Consider the following 18303-nt stretch of genomic DNA (forward strand, 5'->3'; position numbering starts at 1 on the left):
ACTTTTACTTTTGGTACTTTCAAAACATTTTGAGTGCAGGATTTTTATTTGTAACGGTAGTATTGCTACTTTAAGTAAAAATGTTGAATACTTCTCTGGCTATTCTGCCTTAAGGAGACATCAGGTCATTCATCAATCCATTGCATCCTTTCTAAGTGCTTTAGCAAAAGTGCTGTGTCATGATTTAGTCATGATGTTACATTGGTGCTATCTTTTTTTTAGAGAATCTGCTGTTGTAAACCATGACTGTAAAATAATAACGTGGAAGTGTCTTAAACCTGCGTTGTATTTAATTTCCAGCAGGGGGCGACTCCACTGGCTCCAAAAAGAAGTCTGTTTAGTGAGATGAGAAAATAAGCCTACTTCTTACTTGATTTATTACCTCAGTAAACATTTTTATAATGACTTTATGGTCTCAATAGCTACAAGTTTTCTTCAATACAACATGATGTTCATTTTGTTTTTCAGTACGGTCCCATTTATTTTAAAAATAGACTATAAACCAGGGGATGATTTAGGGCATGGCTACGCGCCAACCTGTCAATCATGACAGAGGCTTAGCAATGCTAACCATGGCACTATGTACATTAAAATAGACATGAATTTGTTTTTGGGTGTTGTCCATGTTTTATTCTTAATTGGGACATTGCCAATCTAGGTAGCTAGCTACCGCTAGCTTTAGCTGGTAACTTAAGGGAAAGTTTGTCGTTTTTCTGTACTATCGTACATAAAGATGAATGGCGCCAGTATCCAGAGGTCCGCATTTACCCATCGGTAAATCTCCGCCGTTAACTCGCTTCAGAAGGGTTGAAAATAGTCAACTTTTTGTCTTTAGCGTTTAGCTTAGTGAAGCGCCATTGCAACCATAGACGACACTGGCTTGGCTGCGTCATCCTCCACAGTTCCACCCTCTCGTCCAAAAATCTTCACGTCCGGTTTCAAAAAACTCAAAAGAGTAGCCCACAAACCAATGGGTGACGCCACTTCATTATTTTTCCAGTCTATGTTTTGAACACATAGCCTAAATGTCTAGTCCTCAAATATAACACAGCCTCTCTTTTTCAAATGTAATATCCAGATTTTTCTTTTTCCTTTATTCCATCTGAAAATTCAATCGCTAGATCCTCGCTGCTAGCCTGGCTAGAAGTTTTTTTTTTGTTTTTTTTTTGTTTATTTGAATAGGGACAGATACAAAAAAACATAGATTATTACATAAAGAACAATCCGATGCCTGTATCACAGTGTTTATAGCCATGGCTAATTTGCAACACCTGTCCCTAGAAGGGCTTTTAACAGTTAAAATAATAAAGGAGTCAAATTTTTACAGTGAATACAATAAAATATCCAGAAACCAGTTAGCAGCAATAAAAATAAATATCGTAAATAAACACATTCACTCGAACTCACACAGATGCACACCGCACATACATACAGCTATACAGTTCATATGGCATGATCACACTGCTGCTGCTGTATGAACCATGCTTTTGATAGTTTTTTAAAGGTGGACATTTTAGTAAGAGTCTTTATATTTGTAGGAAGCCAGTTCCACAGATTGGCTCCTTTCACAGAAAAAACATTTTGGACAAAAGATGTTTTACAAAATGGAACTTTACAGTCTCCACATGCAGCAGCTCTTGTGGATCTGGATGATTCCAGCCTGTTCAAGTGGCTCAGGTGTAGGGCTGGACGATTTTGGCTAAAATCATAATCACGATTAATCGAAAAAGTTACCTCGATTACGATTAATGAACGATTATTTTATTTATTTTTTCTTTTCTTATACGTAAATATGTTCACGGTTATTTTTTCTAATGAAAGAGTGCATAATCCTATCTTTGTGATGCTAAAATAAGGAAACAACACACAGATAGCAATTAATGCTTATTATTAAATATTTCAAACAACTGAACTGAAATCTACAACAGTAGATTTTACGATGAAATAAAAACGTCTTATAAAAAAGTAATTTAAGTTTTAATGTAAAAAAAAAAGTTTCCTAAAAATGTAGAAAATAAATAATAAATGTCCATCATAAGATTAACGGGAACCTGTGGTTAACTGTCTTTTCGGAGTTAAACTCCACAAGCGTGTCCTGCGGCTCGCCGGCCGTCCCACCCACCCACAGTACATTAACACACAGTGGGCGGCCGCGGAAATATTAATAGGATTAAAAGACCGAAATAACCGACATGGTAAAATTACGTCGGTTATAGGCTCTGAATTTCGGTTACGATTATTTTTCGATTAATCATCCAGCCCTACTCAGGTGCAAGTCCAGTCAAACATTTGAAAAACAACTTTATGTATTTAAGATTAACAAAATTAACAAAGTTTAAGATTTTATGTTTATTTAAAATGTAACAATGATGGAATCGAATGGGCTTTTTATCTAAAATTTTTAGGGCGCGGTTATAATTATTAAGCAGTGGTGCAGTACGACAGGTGGGACAGGATCATAGTGTTCAGAAAGACATGAGCACATTCAAATGTTAAGCTGCTCCTGATCAACCTGAAACAGTTCATACTGACCTTCATTTTTCTTGAGATGTTTTTAGTATGACTTTTAAAATTTAGCTGAGAATCTAAAATCACTCCTAAATATTTTTCTTCTTCTACCTGATCGATAAGTTCAACATTCATTTTAATGTTAAGATCATTTATTATCCGCTTTCTTGTTATAGAAAAACACATAGATTTAGTTTTCCTCAGATTAAGTGTTAAACATGATTTGTTTAGCCAATCAAACACTTTCTCAAGACTTTTAGTCAATGTACTGCCGATAACAACAGGGCTTTTGCCGGACACATAAACCACAGTGTCATCGGCATACATCTGAATGCCAACTTCAGGACATACTTCAGGCAGCTCATTTACATACAGGCTGAAGAGAACAGGCCCCAGTATGGTTCCCTGCGGGATTCCGGTCTTAGTTTCACATGGGGCAGATTTTGCATGATCAATAACTACACATTGTTCTCGACCCTGTAAGTATGACTCGAACCATGATAATGCCTGGTGTGATGTATTATAAGATGATAGTTTTGAGATAAGACGGCTATGATTTACGGTGTCGAATGCCCTTTTTAAGTCCAGGAATACTGCACCCACGATGTTTCCTTTATCAAGCAGCTGCACAATATTTTCCAATAATGCGCAGATGGCGGTTTCAGTGGAATGGTTCTGTCTGAAAACATACTGTTGAGGGTGTATATACTGATGTATTTCTAAATATTGAGTTAATTGTTCTGAAACAATTTTCAAAAAAAAAAATTCATATTATTATTCAAATAGTTCAGGTCTGACAATATCATAGTCATGGAGGGAAAAGTAGGGCTTGGTACCGAATTCAATACTTTTTTAGGCACCGACCGAATTTCAATACCTAAGGAGTCAATCTCATCAGCATTAGGGAGCCAATAGGCATGCAGCATGCTTCTACCAAGATGTAATAATGTTTGTGATTGGTTGTCTAACCTTACATGTTCTACGTCGTAGAGACACGCAGGAAAAACTCTACGTTATGAGACGGCTCACGTATTAGGAGCTGAAAAATAAATAAATGATTTGTGCCGTAATGTTGTCATTCTTTTTTGTCCAAATGGATTTTATAAAATTGGTAGTCACGGTATTGTTATCGGTACCGGTATCGGAAGCTTTTAAATGATACCCAGCCCTAGAGAAAAGTGCCTGCAAAGAAGTGCTGTACTTTGTTGTTTCTCCTGTATCCGATGTGTGAAATGATCTCACGTATGTTCGTTAGGCGATCAGTGGATCAGTAATTCTTTGCCTTCAGCTCCGACGAGTGGAGGTGGACAGGTTGACCTCGTCTATCTCTCCGTCTGTCTGTGTGAAGACAGCGAGGCTCCAGTCTGACTGACCAGCTCAGCCAAACGGCTTTACAACTTTCAGTCGCCCACTGGATACAACTCACACACGAAGCAATTATGTTCTCCTTTACCCCCACAACCGCTTCCCGTCTCTTCTCTGAGAACTCTGCGAGTAAATGAGATGGAGAGGGAAAATGAGATTTGGACCATCTCCGCTGTCACTTAGCATTAGTTTACAGGCTCTCGCTGTGAGAGGGGGAGAGGAAGCACTTTGGAGTTTTCCAGTCAGGCGCAGTTTACTGCAAGTCATTCAGAGGGATGGTTGATGTGAGGGGGAGTAGATACAATCAGTTCATGTGCTGCAGGGTGTGGAGCAGGCCTCGCAAAACTCTTCAATTAACTCTTAAATTAGGTTTTCTGAAGTCAAGGCCTTCAGAGGACTTCAGTGGACACACAAAGAGTTGGTAGCACAGCTGAACAATCATTCAGTGTTGTTTATTGACTTTCCGTGCATCATCACGATGATATGATCAGATTGTGTCATTGTTACAAAATGTCAAATAGTCTAAATTAATGTTTTCAAGCTAATTAAAAAAGGTTTTGTTTTGCACATGCCAAGAACCTTTACGGATGTAATGCATAACCTGCTATGAACTAGTACCGCACAAGATGTCGTTTTTTTCGCGATATCAACTGGCGCAATAAACACACCGCGAAAGACACTCAGACATTTTTTGTGTTAGTTGAAAGAATATCAGTAGAAAACTGCACTTTAAAATGTATTTTTTTTTTTTTTTTTTTTTTAGTGCTGCCTTTTGTGTTCAGTTCAATGTTAAATATATTCAATAAAAGGATATTGGAAATGATTTCCTTTCGTTTGTTTTAAATTCAACAAGCAATTTGTTGTATTTTAGCAGCTTACTAAAAAGCAGCAGCAGATAGGCAGAACTTAGTACACTTTAATATCAGTTTATTTATCTTACTAATATTGTTATACTCAACATTATCGCATATTTTCCTCATATCGTGCAGCCCTACTATGAACATGCTTTCTTGAAACCTTTATTTTATGATTTTACATACACTTAACATACGTAACAATCTATTGGATAGAAATTCAGATTCATGTTGTGATGCTGGTTTGAACCATATTGCTAGAATCCAGCTGTACATTTCGCTTATTCATTTGGAAGACATTCACATGTGATTGTGACACTGCCAGATCTGTGTAACTGAGGGACGATTAAGACAGAGTTCCTGTAGCAACTGACGCTCACCTCTGGCTTCTCGCACTCATTTAGTCTTGGTGTGTTTCCCTCTGCAGGCGGAGTACGAGGTGACTCCAGATGAGAAGAGGAAGGAGTGCGGTCAGGAACTCATCGACAAATACTTCAACCCAAAGGTAGCTGCTGCTTTCATGGACCTCTTTCTATTTCTATATTTCCCCACAGCCATTCACTACCAACTGCGTTTCCTTTAAAATTATTTGGTGTGATTCGGTAAATGGTGAGCACTAAGGCCGTGGTTACACTTGTTTTTTCAATGTCACTTTTGTGATCAGATGCGCCAGATTGGAACTCTGTGTCCGCTTATAACAGGATCAGACTACACGATTTTCTTTCACGAAAGTCACTATATCAGACTAGACAGACATATTGCCAAAAAACCTTGCTGTGTCTTGGACAGAAGAGTGGCAACACTACAAGTATGACACCGACCAGCCCCCCAGACCGATTATCACCTGCTGTTGTGAAGATCACACGCAAGTTCATAGGTCGACGCGAGTTCATAGTTTGACGCTTTTGGTGGAGCGTCAGCCTCTCAAAAACTCACGAAAATCTTTTAAACTGTTGTTGGCGATCTGAAATAAGTACAGATTCAGCAACTGCATGGCCTATTTCTCGCTTAAAATGTTTTCAGAAAAAAAAAAGTTCGGTGAACTATTTTCGTAAAATAAGAGATCGTATTCCGAACAAGCCGCCATTATGGTCTGTTTTGAAATCCGAGAGCCCCACGTGTAGCGTTCGTCCAATCAGGTGCAGACATTGTGGTTGTAGGAGGGTGTAGCCTGTTTTCTTTGCTTGTCAGTGGTCAAAGTGAAGAGAAAGATAACAGATAACTGCTAGCGGCTAGCCCGCTAGCGTGCAATGGTGGGAAGCGGGGTGATCCCTGCCGTGAAAACATCGCCTATACGGGCACTGTGTGTATCTTTCCTCCACCAGACAGCAGCAGTAGCGTCTTTCCTTCTTTTCGCCATGTTTACATACCGGTATGTGCGCCAGAGAGCCTTCTGCTCTTTATAAGCATCTGAAAATTCTGCACACTTTGACTTTGTACAGAAAGTAATTTTCCCCATGTTATAAATGTACGCAAAATGAATACCCTACACAAATACACATCAACTTGAACTCTGTCTTAAGATAGGTAATCCATTACTTTAACAGGTTAAGCACAGTGACAATGCACATTAATTTACAATATTATTAAGTAAATATGGCCAAATTGCTACGTTACGTCTCCAGGTTAAAGTTCCTCCTGTTTTTCCTGATAACTGTCTGTCTGTTTTTCACCTGCATGTGTCTGAATCTGTGTGAATTTATTCAAGTCTGAACATGCAGAAGTCTGTAGAGCGACGAGGATAATAATCTATCGGCCCCATCCTAAACCCAGTTCATCCGGCTTTCCTCTGTGAGTTGAGTCACTGTGTTTACCTGGACTTAACGTGTGTCTTTTCGGTGCAGTCAGAGGACCGCGTGCCTGAGGTGGAGGAGGCCATGATGGCTCAGTGCGGCGAGAAGCTGCAGCAGGAGGCCTGCAAAGAGCTCTTCAAGGACTGTACCAAGTAAGATCACATGGGTTCCATCTGGGCTCTTTTATGTTTATTTTGGTCCATTATTATTTTGTTGAGCCCCTTACAGACAAAGAAATCAGACGCATTGCTCAGTCTGAGCTGTCATGTCCTTGGTCTTAATTCTGGAAGTTTGGTTGTTTTAATGACATGAAAAGGAATTTACGCTCAATGATTACAAACATATTACACATGTTGGTTGATATGAACTATTTCATTGGACTAAAACAGACTAGTTTTTGGCAAAAACAAATTAACGTAAAACCGGATTTACACACCTGTCAAGATTTAATTGAGGCGTTAAATGAATAGGTAAAATGTGAAATTACGTGATTTCTTTTTTTTTTTAATGGTTAGAGAATTTGATTTCCCCCCTCCGAGGGTCCACGACGATGCAGGATGACATCGCCGAAAACTGTCCAGTGAATGAGTTACCACTAGGGCTGCCCCCTCTTGGTTGATTAGTCGAATATTCTGTCGTTTTGGTCTTAGAAAAATCTTTTCATGCTGAAAAATAATATTTCCAAGAAACTTATGAGCACATTTCTGGTATCACAATATTTAGAGTTGTGCTTTTGCATGAAACTCAGTTTTTACAAATCTGTTGATTAAATTAACTAGTCGATTAGTCAACAAAATCACATTATTGTTAAGTCAACTAAGAATTTCTTTAGTCGAGGACAGCCCTAGTTACCACACAGCTTATAACACACAATAACAAGTCAGTGTGAAGCTTCTTTGGTCTGGACCAAATCAATTTAACTACAGGTGTGAAAGTGACCCGAATGTAAATTCAAACTGTAAACACAGACAGAGACTTAGCTGCAAACTAACAGAAGTCATACCATTATGTGTATGAGACTACCTTGACTTTATTATACTGTGGTACATTTGGAAAATTACATGATAAGACATGTAGGCAAACCAAAGCAAGTTTTACTGAATTTAACCATAACAGATCAAATTGTTGATGATTGAAATCTATTTTCCATTATAAAACATTTCTTCACACAAAGGGTAACAGTGATCAGTGCCAGCTATTAGCCCAAAACGCCCTTACCGTCACCCCTCTCTATTTCTGTGAGGTATCTGTTCTCTAGACATTAAAAAACAAAAACCTTTGGTGCAGCTACAATCATGCAAAGCACATCAAAACAAGTGCTGCTGGCCCCGCAGAAAGCCGACAGCTTGGATTCTGACCTGAATGTCAGCTCTGTCTCTGCTTCGGCTTTTTTGGCAAAGTCTCAATTCTTTCAAGGCCAAGTCAAGTCACGAGACGCTGTGGTGTTCAAGTCGAGTCTCGACACGTGTTGGATTCTGATTGGCCCAGAGGACTGCATTAGGAAGTGAGGAGGCAACATGTTTAACGTGCACCTTGGCTGCACAGTCCAAAAGCCTGAAAATGTTCTTTCTCCATAGAATTTAAGTTTCCCAACATGTCCCCATTAAAGGTAAACTTTGCCGATTTTCAACCAGCTTTGTGTCACTGCAGCGCTGGCAGACACACAAAAAAACATTTTCCACCCAAAGTTCTTGGGACTTCCTGGAACAACTTTTTAAAGAAATAAAAAGGTTGCTTCAGAATGTTGTTATCTGCGGTTCCACCGTGGTTTTAAGACCTGTAAAGATTAGGCAAATGAATCCGCTGACGTATGAAAAAGATAATGGGACGAGGGCTGCTGGTGGTCGCAGTGGTACACACACTCTGCAGCCTGCAGTTCAGTGTGCCTGCATGTTTCATCTATATTTTTTTGTCTAAAACCTGCATAATATTTACTGCTGCACGTTGGAAGTAAGTAGTAAGTAATAAGAAATTAAACTTAAGAGTGTCTGTCTCCACAGTAAATTATCTGTTGAGTGTTTGATGGTTATTTTATTATTAGTGCTTTAGAACGTAACCGCTGTAAAACAATCAGAAAATAACGTTTCCTCTGATTCACAGCCGGGCTCTCAGTTCGATCGTGCGATCTCTCTCTCTTTTTCTCTCTGTCTTTTTTAAAATGAGTCTGAATGTGGACAGCGAAGCCTAACTTTACTTTTAATGTTATCAAACAAAGAGAATTGTTCTCCCCTCGTCCTCAAATGGTCTTGGAGTACTTCCTTGTTTAGCGATTTAAGCAGTTGGAGTGTTGAAGCAGCGGCGCTGTGTATGTTTGACCAATCAGCGCCGATCATCCCTGCAAACTAGAGCTTAGATCTGGCACAAAAAATCAAGCCCAACCCTACCCGAGCCCGTGCACGTTGTGTCCGAGCCCTGCCCGGCCCGACACATTAACTGTAATTATGAGCCAGAGCCCGATTTAAACCCGACAATTTTTTAATACGTGGGCCGTTATAACTGACGTTCTCAACTACAATTCCAAGTTGTTTGAACTACAGAAATCTGTTTAGAATTATCTTAATAAATACAGGTAATGCAACAAGGACGAAGCATGTAAACTGCGCTGTTTATTCAGAATGTCAGGACATCCACCCAGAGCTACGGGAGAAGCTGGAGAGGCATAGCTTTCTCCCCACCGAATAAGGCTAATAAAGTAATGATTAAAAAAACACAAATGCTTGGTCAAGGGCCCGGCCGGCCCGGCCCGGCCTGAGGATAGCAGCGAAAAATATTGGCCCGACTGGTTTACCTTTAACAAGCTTAAAGCTATAGTGCATAGTTTCTGTCGCCCCCATGAAGAATCCTAAGTAATGACAACAAAACTGTCGGCGCGTCCACATGATACAAGCCTTCCGTGACTGCGCACCCCTCCTCCTCCATGCAGTTGCTAGTAGCCGAGGAGGACACGGAGGATTAAAAAAACATGGAAGAGGTCTTCAGAAGAGGTCATTATCTTCACTCGAGTTTCTGCGCCGGAAAGTCGCCGGACGCCACAATCTTCTGAACATAGTCATACTGAGAAATCCAGAGAGAGTTTTGAGGAGCTGATAGTCTTAATTAGCTTTGTAGCAACTCATTTGGCAATGGCTTGAATGTAATGGACGTTTATTAGTATAAAAAAGTTACGCACTAAAGCTTTAATGAGCGCCAACAGTGGGATACACTGGGTTTTGCATGCGGTCCTATCTTATTGTTGAAGGTTGTTGGGGCTTTACGCAACCTGAAAGGGACTACTGCAGACATTACTCAGAGCTGAAAAAAGTCTCACAAACATACTGAAAACAAAGTTCATGACAGAGCAGCTTCAGGCCTGTGACATCAAGTCTTGCTTTTGTAACTCTGGATGTGTTCTCCAGAATTTCCCAAATGAGGAAGTTCAGTTCATAACGGTTAAGAGCACTCTGCAATTATAATGCCGGCTGTTTATCGTGGTCGGAACATTAGGCTGTAATGTAAATAACTCATGGGGCAGTCAGGACTCAGAAGAAATTAGAATGTATACATCTTTTTTTAATATATATATATATATATATATATATATATATATATATATATATATATATATATATATAGATAAATACATTTAAAAAAGAAATAATAAACAAGATACTTATTTAGGTTATAAGAAATCAGAGTATTTGAAGTAAATGAAGACTGAAAAGAGATGAACAAACACAAGACAAAAGATTGATTTTGGATGAGAAAGAGTTGATTGTTGATTCCATAAACACCACACACACATTGAGTAACATCCTGTAACGGCTCTGTTGGTGCTTGTTGCGTAGGCGAGGCAGCACAGAGGGCAGTTTGTTTTCAAGCCACATCAAGTACAAGATATGAGTAATTTACTACGCTGCTGTACACTGTAACATTACAAACTCTGCACTCTGCCAGTTTGTTTTACTCCAATACAATCTCTGGTAAGAAGGTAAGGAGAAGAAGTCTGGGGATATTCTACATGTTTCCTTATTTTCAACATATCCTATGAAATTCCTTAAAACTCTTATTGTGTGAGTTCCCCAACCCTAAGGGCCCCAACCAAACCAATAATATACTGCTACCTTTTTGCCCTTTTGACTAAATGTGTAATCAGAAAGTTCTTGGGGGTTACGATATGATTCAAAATAAGTTTGCTTTAATTCTAATGCAAACAAGTGTGCAAGGGTTTTGATCTCGGGGTTGTTCACATCGTTGCAAAAGCCTGCCAGTAACATATTTGTACAAAAAGAGCAAATATCTCAATTCTTTTATTTCAATACATCGCATATTCCCCACACACTTTTTACTGCTTTATTTGTCAGTGTCTCAGTCAGACAGTGATCTAGAGCATGACGTGTTTCCTATGCCTAAAAACAAGAGTAAATACTTTTGTACTTTATGTATCTGTATTAGCTCATTGCAGTAGCTGCTTTCTCAGAAGGTTATTGAATCTGAAATTAATCCTAAAGCTTCCTTTCATTTGAAATTGGGCTGGTTAGATTTCTTCCTCCATAGCATCATAGTTAGAAACAGCTGACTGAACTGTTGCTCGCAGCACAGAGTGAACTGTGTTCATCAAGTAGAAACCATGACATATAAGAAACCATATTATTATACAAGGAACATTTTTTTGTGAATTGAATGAATGAATTAATGAAAACTTTATTGAACAACAATCAACAAGAGGTGTTCAAAAGGATAAAAACACAATAAAGCCCAAAGGCTTGTTTCCATTGTGGTCCCTAAGATGGAAGGGGAGTAACACCACATGGACTAAAAACACTGAGGACAAAGGGGAAAGGGGTCAACTAATAATCAAGACAGACAAATAAAAAACAGGGACTAGGTTCCCTGACAGACATGCAGACACATAAACAGACAATACAGTACAAACAACAGTACAATATTCCTAGTACTTCAAGGATCTTTTGAGTTTGTTTATGGACTTGATAACCATTTTTTTATTGAAGATTTAAAATGAAAGTAGGAGGAGCTCAACAATTTAAGGTTGGAAGGTAAGCCATTCCACAAGACAGCTGCCGAGTATAGGAAAGAGTACTTTCCCATACAGCTCTTAAAACAGCAGGGCCTGTAATCTGTGGAACTCCCCCTGGTGGAATAGCTAGGCATATCACTATTTTTTGAAAAGTAATTACATAAATACTTGGGTGCCAGGTTATTTCTTATCTTATAAACTAAACACAGTTTAAGTTGGGGAAGATAGGAATGCCCATTCTAATATAAACCCCCCAGCTACTGTTAGCAAACTTCAAAATCGAAATCACTTTGCTGACTCGACTTCTGCTGCTGTTACACTATGTTTTATCATGTCATAGCTAGCCTCGCTTTGCCAGACCTTCTGGCTGGTAAAAACAACATTCCAGAATGGGAGAAAAATGTGCTCTGGTTTATTGGCATTTCTTTAAACCAATCACAATCGTCTTGGTGGCGCTAAGCGCCGGACGGAGCCATGGTGCCTCTGCAAAATAGCTTCTGGAAGGTACTTGATTAGGTGGAACATGTGAGTGTTCAAAAGTTGTTTTAGTCGTTCAACAGAAAACTCAGATTGGACAGATAGTCTAGCTAGCTGTCTGGATTTACCCTGCAGAGATCTGAGGAGCAGTTAACCATAGTCCTCAGAAATCCACCGGAGTTTAAAACGCCAACACAAAGAAAGAGGAATGTGACGGACATCCGGCCGAAATGAGGGACATCCGGCGGAATATCCGGCGGCACCGGAGCAATCCCGGAAATGAAACGTTGTCGATATAGACTATATCATTGATAAACGTCAATGGTTTTATAAAAAAAATAAAATCAGGCAAAAACTGCCCTTTGCAACACTATTGATAGTATAATAAAGACAACCATCACAATTGAGAATCTAGTTCTTGATAATATTTGATATATTTGAAAAAATGACGATCGATTATCAAAATAGATAATGGATAAAGGAGCTCCAAGCTGTTTCAGCTCTACAATTATAATTCACTGAATGAAAAATAGCAGATTTAGTGTTAATTTACTCTTTAAAGCAACTATGGCTACAACTAACACTTTTTTTTAAATTGATGAATCTACAGTTTACTTTTTCAAATAATCAATTAATTCAAAATGTCAGGCAATACTGAAAAATGCCTAATTGTTTCCCATATTCCAACTAACAGTCCAAAACCGAAAGATATTCAGTTTATAATTACATGAAACCGAGAAAAACGGTAAATTCTCACATCAGGGAAGCTGGAAGCGGAGAATGTTAGGCATTTAAAGTTAATAAACGATTAATCGATCATCAACATTGTTAATTTTCTGTGAAGCGAATAGTCAATCAATTAATTGATCAATAGTTTCAGATCTGAAAGCAACTAACTCAAGTGTTCAGCTAAAGTTCAACGAGACTGACATTAAGACTATGCAGCTTTTTTGGACTGAGAATGACCTGCAGATGCTCTTTGTTGTTGTGTTTTCTCCAGATTGATCCACGACTACCTGAGCGTGGCGCCCTTCGCAGACTACCTCGACAGCATGTACTACAACAGGTTCCTCCAGTGGAAATGGCTGGAGAGGTAAAGTTTGTGATGACCGAGTGAAATTAACTGTTCTGTCTCATCTCTGTTTCTTTCTTTCTGTGTATTTGTTTGTCTTTCTACTGCTGTTTCTCCCTTTTATGCACATTAGCATAATGCATTATTTCAGGGGTGTCAAACTTAGTTTCACTGATGGCCACATTGTAAAATGAGAATCATATCAAGGGCCAGACATGTATAATTTATTGACATGCTTTTATTTAAATCGAAAAAGTAAAATATTTCTGACCTTATTATTGTATGTCTCATATATAGCCTTCTCATTTACAGTTTGGGCCACATAAAGCCCTAAAAAATTCCTTTAGTCATCATAGAGTTTAGTAAATCAAGCAAAACAAAGTAATTGGAGTTTAAAAAACAGTTTCCCGTCTTTTCGGTTTGGTGCAGAACTAGACGGGTCAAAATGTGTTACTCCTTTGTCGAACTTTCTCTCTGCGTATTTGTTTGTCTTTCTACTGCTGTTTATCCCTTTTATGTACATGAGCATAATGCATTATTTCATTACACACACACACACACACACACACACACACACACACACACACACACACACACACACACACACACACACACATACACACACGTTTCACTATCTTTGTGGGGACCTGTCATTGACATAATGCATTGCCTAACCCCTTACCCTAACCTTAACCATCACACTAAATGCCTAACCTTAACCCTTACCCTCACCCTAACCATAACCTAATTCTAACCCTAATCCTAAAACCAAGTCTTAACCCTCAAACAGACCTTTAAAGTTGTGGGGTCCAGCATTTTGGACCCCACGAATATAGTTAAACAAAACCACACACACACACACACACACACACACACACACACACACACACACACATATATATGTACCACCTAAAAGCTCACTTGGGCTGATTTAGAGGCTACATTAGCCTTAAGCTCCACCACAGTTCCAGTAACAACATGCTCAGCGAGTTGCTTCATTCCTTCCTCTCCCCAGTGTCCTCATGTCGTCGGATTCACGGGGGGGAGAGCAACGCAATCCATGCATTTCAGTTTGATATCAACATAATACATTTCAAGACGGAGTTTGAAATTGCTCAACGGCAAAGTTTCACAGTTTACTTCCTGCAGTGAGGTGACTTTCAGAGCAAGCTGTTGTAAAAAGGTAGATGCAAGTGATTTTACTGTTACAGATAATACCTGAGCAGGGTTTGTTTATGTAATTATAGATGGTTGCAGGAGGTGCAGCAGGTAATTCTGGTCTCATAATCACAGTATAAGTTTAAGGTAGAAACTTTCATACTTTTTTTTACTCTAATCTAAGTTTTTTTTTTTTTTACATTGAAAGCCTTATTAAAAATGATCTTTTCAAGAGTGTTCTTGCCAAGATAGACAACAACAACAATGAGTTACAGAAAACAAACTATGTCACGCAATCTGAATTATGTGCACCTTTAAAACAACACAAAATACCTCAAAAGAACAGTTTCTGTGGCAATGATTTAAAGTCACAGAGAGTCCAAATTTTGTTATTTTTAAACGCAGTAGCAGAAGGCGTTTAGAAGGAGGAAGCAGCATACAGTATATAAAAGTTCCTTTACCTGGTTTAGTGTATACTTTGCTAATTTTCAATGAATATAAGTCCCAGGAACAGAAGCAAAGCTCTCCACACATGTATGGGGGTGTGTGGCTCAGAGGTTGACATCTGAGCACAGTTTGTGTGGGGAAATAATATAATTAAATGTTGAGTATAATTAAAGCACAACACAGTTTGATCATGTACAAAACGTGTCTAGTGTTCAATGAGGTATATCTGCAGCATGATTCACATGGTTAACCCCTTGCATCAAGCATGAATATGGCTTAAACTTCACATTACATTTCTGTTTAACAAAATAGCGTGATGTACCGGTTCTAATGCAGTTATAAATGAATATTGATCGGAGTGAGCACAAACTGTAAACAGTGAATGAGAACGAGGCTACAGTTTGTAGTCTGTTTGTGCGATAATGTACTGAAGACACATGCTAGAATTAGAACAGTGCAGCTGTGTTTCTATTGGCCGACATCTGCACCGTCAAAGATTACCAAAGGTTTAACCCTGACTTGGAAATCGCACTGAAGCAGGAAACACACTTGAACTTATTTGTCATACAGCTTCAATAGAAGAGAATGGAAAAATAGTCTATGGACGGAAGTGAAACATGGCTGAATCTTTACTCTAAAAATACAGTATGTTGTCACACAGTTGGACTGCTAATTTAGCATGAGAATGAATTGGACAATACTGCTGGAACTGAAAATTTGATCCAGTTATATTACTGGCACACAGGAAATACTGGGATCTCAATTCCTGGTATTCAACCGTAAGAAACCTCAAGCCTCTTTACTGTGTGCAGTCCGTTCGTTTTTGTACATAGAGTCTTCCACGGTAAACAGACGAAATTCGAAATTCACTCGTCAGTGATTTCACGGACAAACTGTGTTTCTCCCAAGGCAGTAGGAAAAACAGTTTAGTCGACTTTGAAGAAGGGCGGTGTCGGTGTTGTGCGATTTCCTTCTAGAGAACGTTGTTCTCTCTTCTGCAGATATGAAAACACTGGTGCGTGTTTTCATGGGATCCAAGGCATTCACCAGAACACCAAAATAAATCCACTTTTCTGGGAAATGGAGCTATTTCGCACAAGCACTTGCATGCTCCCTTCAGCAACGGTGTTGCAATGGAAGACGGGGAGGAGCGAGTGTTCAGAAAGTTTTATACTCTCACAGCACCGGATGCGGCGTTCAAAGTCCGCTGACCAATGGGACTTCAGAGTGTTCTTGAAGGTGTGTGAACTACACGCCTGTAGTTCTTAGACTTCCGGCCAGTTGAACCCTCTCCACGTAGAGGTAACATCTAGGTGTGAACTTTAGGCTGCAAATGGAGGCCCAGATTCCTTTGTTTAGGAAAAGCACATGTTGGTCATGACTTCTTTGTCTCAGAATCAGATGCTCTGAGGCCTCTGTTTAAAAGATAATGTTTAACCTACTGCTTGTTGGGCCCAACAACAATAATGGTTGTTATGAGTTTTATACGGTTTGTGTATAGACAGAGAAAGTTTGTCTGGGTCCGTGTCCCACCAGAGACCTCTGATGGTTCCCAGACTCCACCTTGAAGACCTCTGTGATGCTGTGAACGTGCAGTCTATCCTGGTACACTTTAAGGATGAGCTGAAACAACCCACATTGGAGGCCAAGCCATCCACAGGGATTCTCGTTTTTTTAGTGACGTAAATTCAAAAGATCAGCCCTGAAACCACAAGGTGAAGGAGTAAGGGAGGAATATATAGAGAATAAAATGATAGCGAGATAGAAATTTAGCCCGAGGCAAGAAAAGCAATTTAAAAACCTGTGACGTCACCACAATGTAAAGTCTATGGGCCACTGGAAGAAACACTGTCCATATTGAGTGGGCCGAATATATTACAGAAGTAACCCCTGGATGCTAAGAAACATTTTTTCCGTATGCGCCAGACGAGCAATTCTTATTGAACTCAACTTCCGGGATTGCTCCGGTGCCGCAGGAAATTCCGCCGGATGCATGTATTTTCCGTTTCCTTACGCTTTCTTTGTGCTGGAATTTTAAACTCCGGTGGATTTATGAGGATGATTAACTGCTCCTCAGATCTCTGCATCGTAAATCCAGACAGCTATTTTACAGCGGCTCCGTGCGAAGTTTAGCACCGCCCATGACGATTGTGATTGGTTTATTATATTATATGGATTTGGAAATGCTAATAAACCAGAGCACGTTTTTCTCACATCCCGGAATGCTGTGTGGACTAGCCAGACCTTCCTCTGGCTCTGCAGCGTGTGGATGGTCTGGCAAAGCGAGACTAGTGAACTATAGACCTAATCATGTTTACAATAACTTCCGGGTAGAAAACTCCTGCGTACCATACATACACTTTTACAGCGCTGAGCAAACAGGGTTGAGGAACAACTGGATATACTTTCATCTCATTCATCTAAAATGCATGTTTGATGCTTTTATATGTCAACACTTTTACTAACGTTAGGATTGCAGACCTAATTTACCTGTCGGGATTCACAGACTAAAGAAAATGACACCACCCAAACTAGCAGTCAGTCCGACCGGCGGTGAGATGTTGCTGTTCGTAACGCTAGATTAGGTTTAGATTAGGTTGCTCATTAGCTTTGTTTCTGATAGTTAAATGAGACCATTTTTACAGTTCTCGTACCTGTTTGTTAAATATGTAGCTACAGCCAGTCGGTTAGCTTAGCTTAGTATAAAGACTGGAAACGGGGAAACAGCTAGCCTGGCTCTGTACAAAAGGTAAAAAAAACTGCCTACCAGCACCTTAAAGACCTTAAATCTTTGTTTATGACGTAGAAAAACGTTTGTGTTGCTTGTAGTTCATACATATGATTAATTTGTGTTTGTGTTACTTTATGAATGGTTGTTAGCTAGCTAGCTGTTATTGCTAGCTGTACTAAACTGCTAGAGTTCACTTTATTGTTCTTCTGTTGTTTTTGACAGTTACCAAACAGCTTCAGGTGCATTACCACCACCCTCTGAACTGGAGAAGGGCTGATCCCCATTTACATGTAGCTGGGAAACCCAAGACCAATTGTTATCAGATTAGCGATTTGACCAACAGGACGCATATATGTGGCTAAGTTTAAAAGAAAGTGTATAAAATCTCATCTGGATTTTACCTGGATACACCGGACACAGGAAATTGCATACATTGTATGTACATTGTGTCATAATCTTCCTGCCTTTGGTCAGAGCACAACATCATGAGACTAAATTATGTAAATCTAAAAGGAGAACTATGTCCTGTCCTGTCGCAGGCCTCAGGCCATCTGGTTGTTTACAGAGAAGCAGCACATTCTTTTGACACAAGTTTTTCACGCCAACAACACCTGCATTTTCCAAAATACTGGGTCATTATTTTGAATACAGGTATGAGTAAAACGTAGCTGCATTTTGCTCATAACAGATATTGTAAAGTAGAGCGACTGAGGATACAAAACAAAGCTTACGAGTTGAATTTAGCTGACAAACTTATGTCCTTTCATCAAATATGAAGACATACATTAACCGTTTTTTTAAGTTTTAAGTTATGTGAGCAGATAATTAAGATCTGTGTGCAATAAGCAGACAGGACTAGGACTTCAGGGCTTAACTGAAAGGAA

At 39.3% G+C, this 18303-nt stretch overlaps 1 protein-coding gene across 2 annotated transcripts in view; it reads left to right on the forward strand.

The window, feature by feature from the left end:
• The window catches only part of grk6 (G protein-coupled receptor kinase 6), a 78909-nt gene that overhangs the window by 41438 nt on the left and 19168 nt on the right, over positions 1–18303 (forward strand). For both annotated transcript variants that reach the window (XM_036008622.1, XM_036008623.1), the window contains exons 4-6: positions 5155–5232; positions 6572–6672; positions 13012–13104. In XM_036008622.1, coding sequence (XP_035864515.1) covers positions 5155–5232; positions 6572–6672; positions 13012–13104 — 272 coding nt within the window. The remainder of the gene's footprint in view (positions 1–5154; positions 5233–6571; positions 6673–13011; positions 13105–18303) is intronic.

Source organism: Sander lucioperca, chromosome 13 (assembly GCF_008315115.2).
Source record: "Sander lucioperca isolate FBNREF2018 chromosome 13, SLUC_FBN_1.2, whole genome shotgun sequence".
NCBI classification, from domain to species: domain Eukaryota; kingdom Metazoa; phylum Chordata; class Actinopteri; order Perciformes; family Percidae; genus Sander; species Sander lucioperca.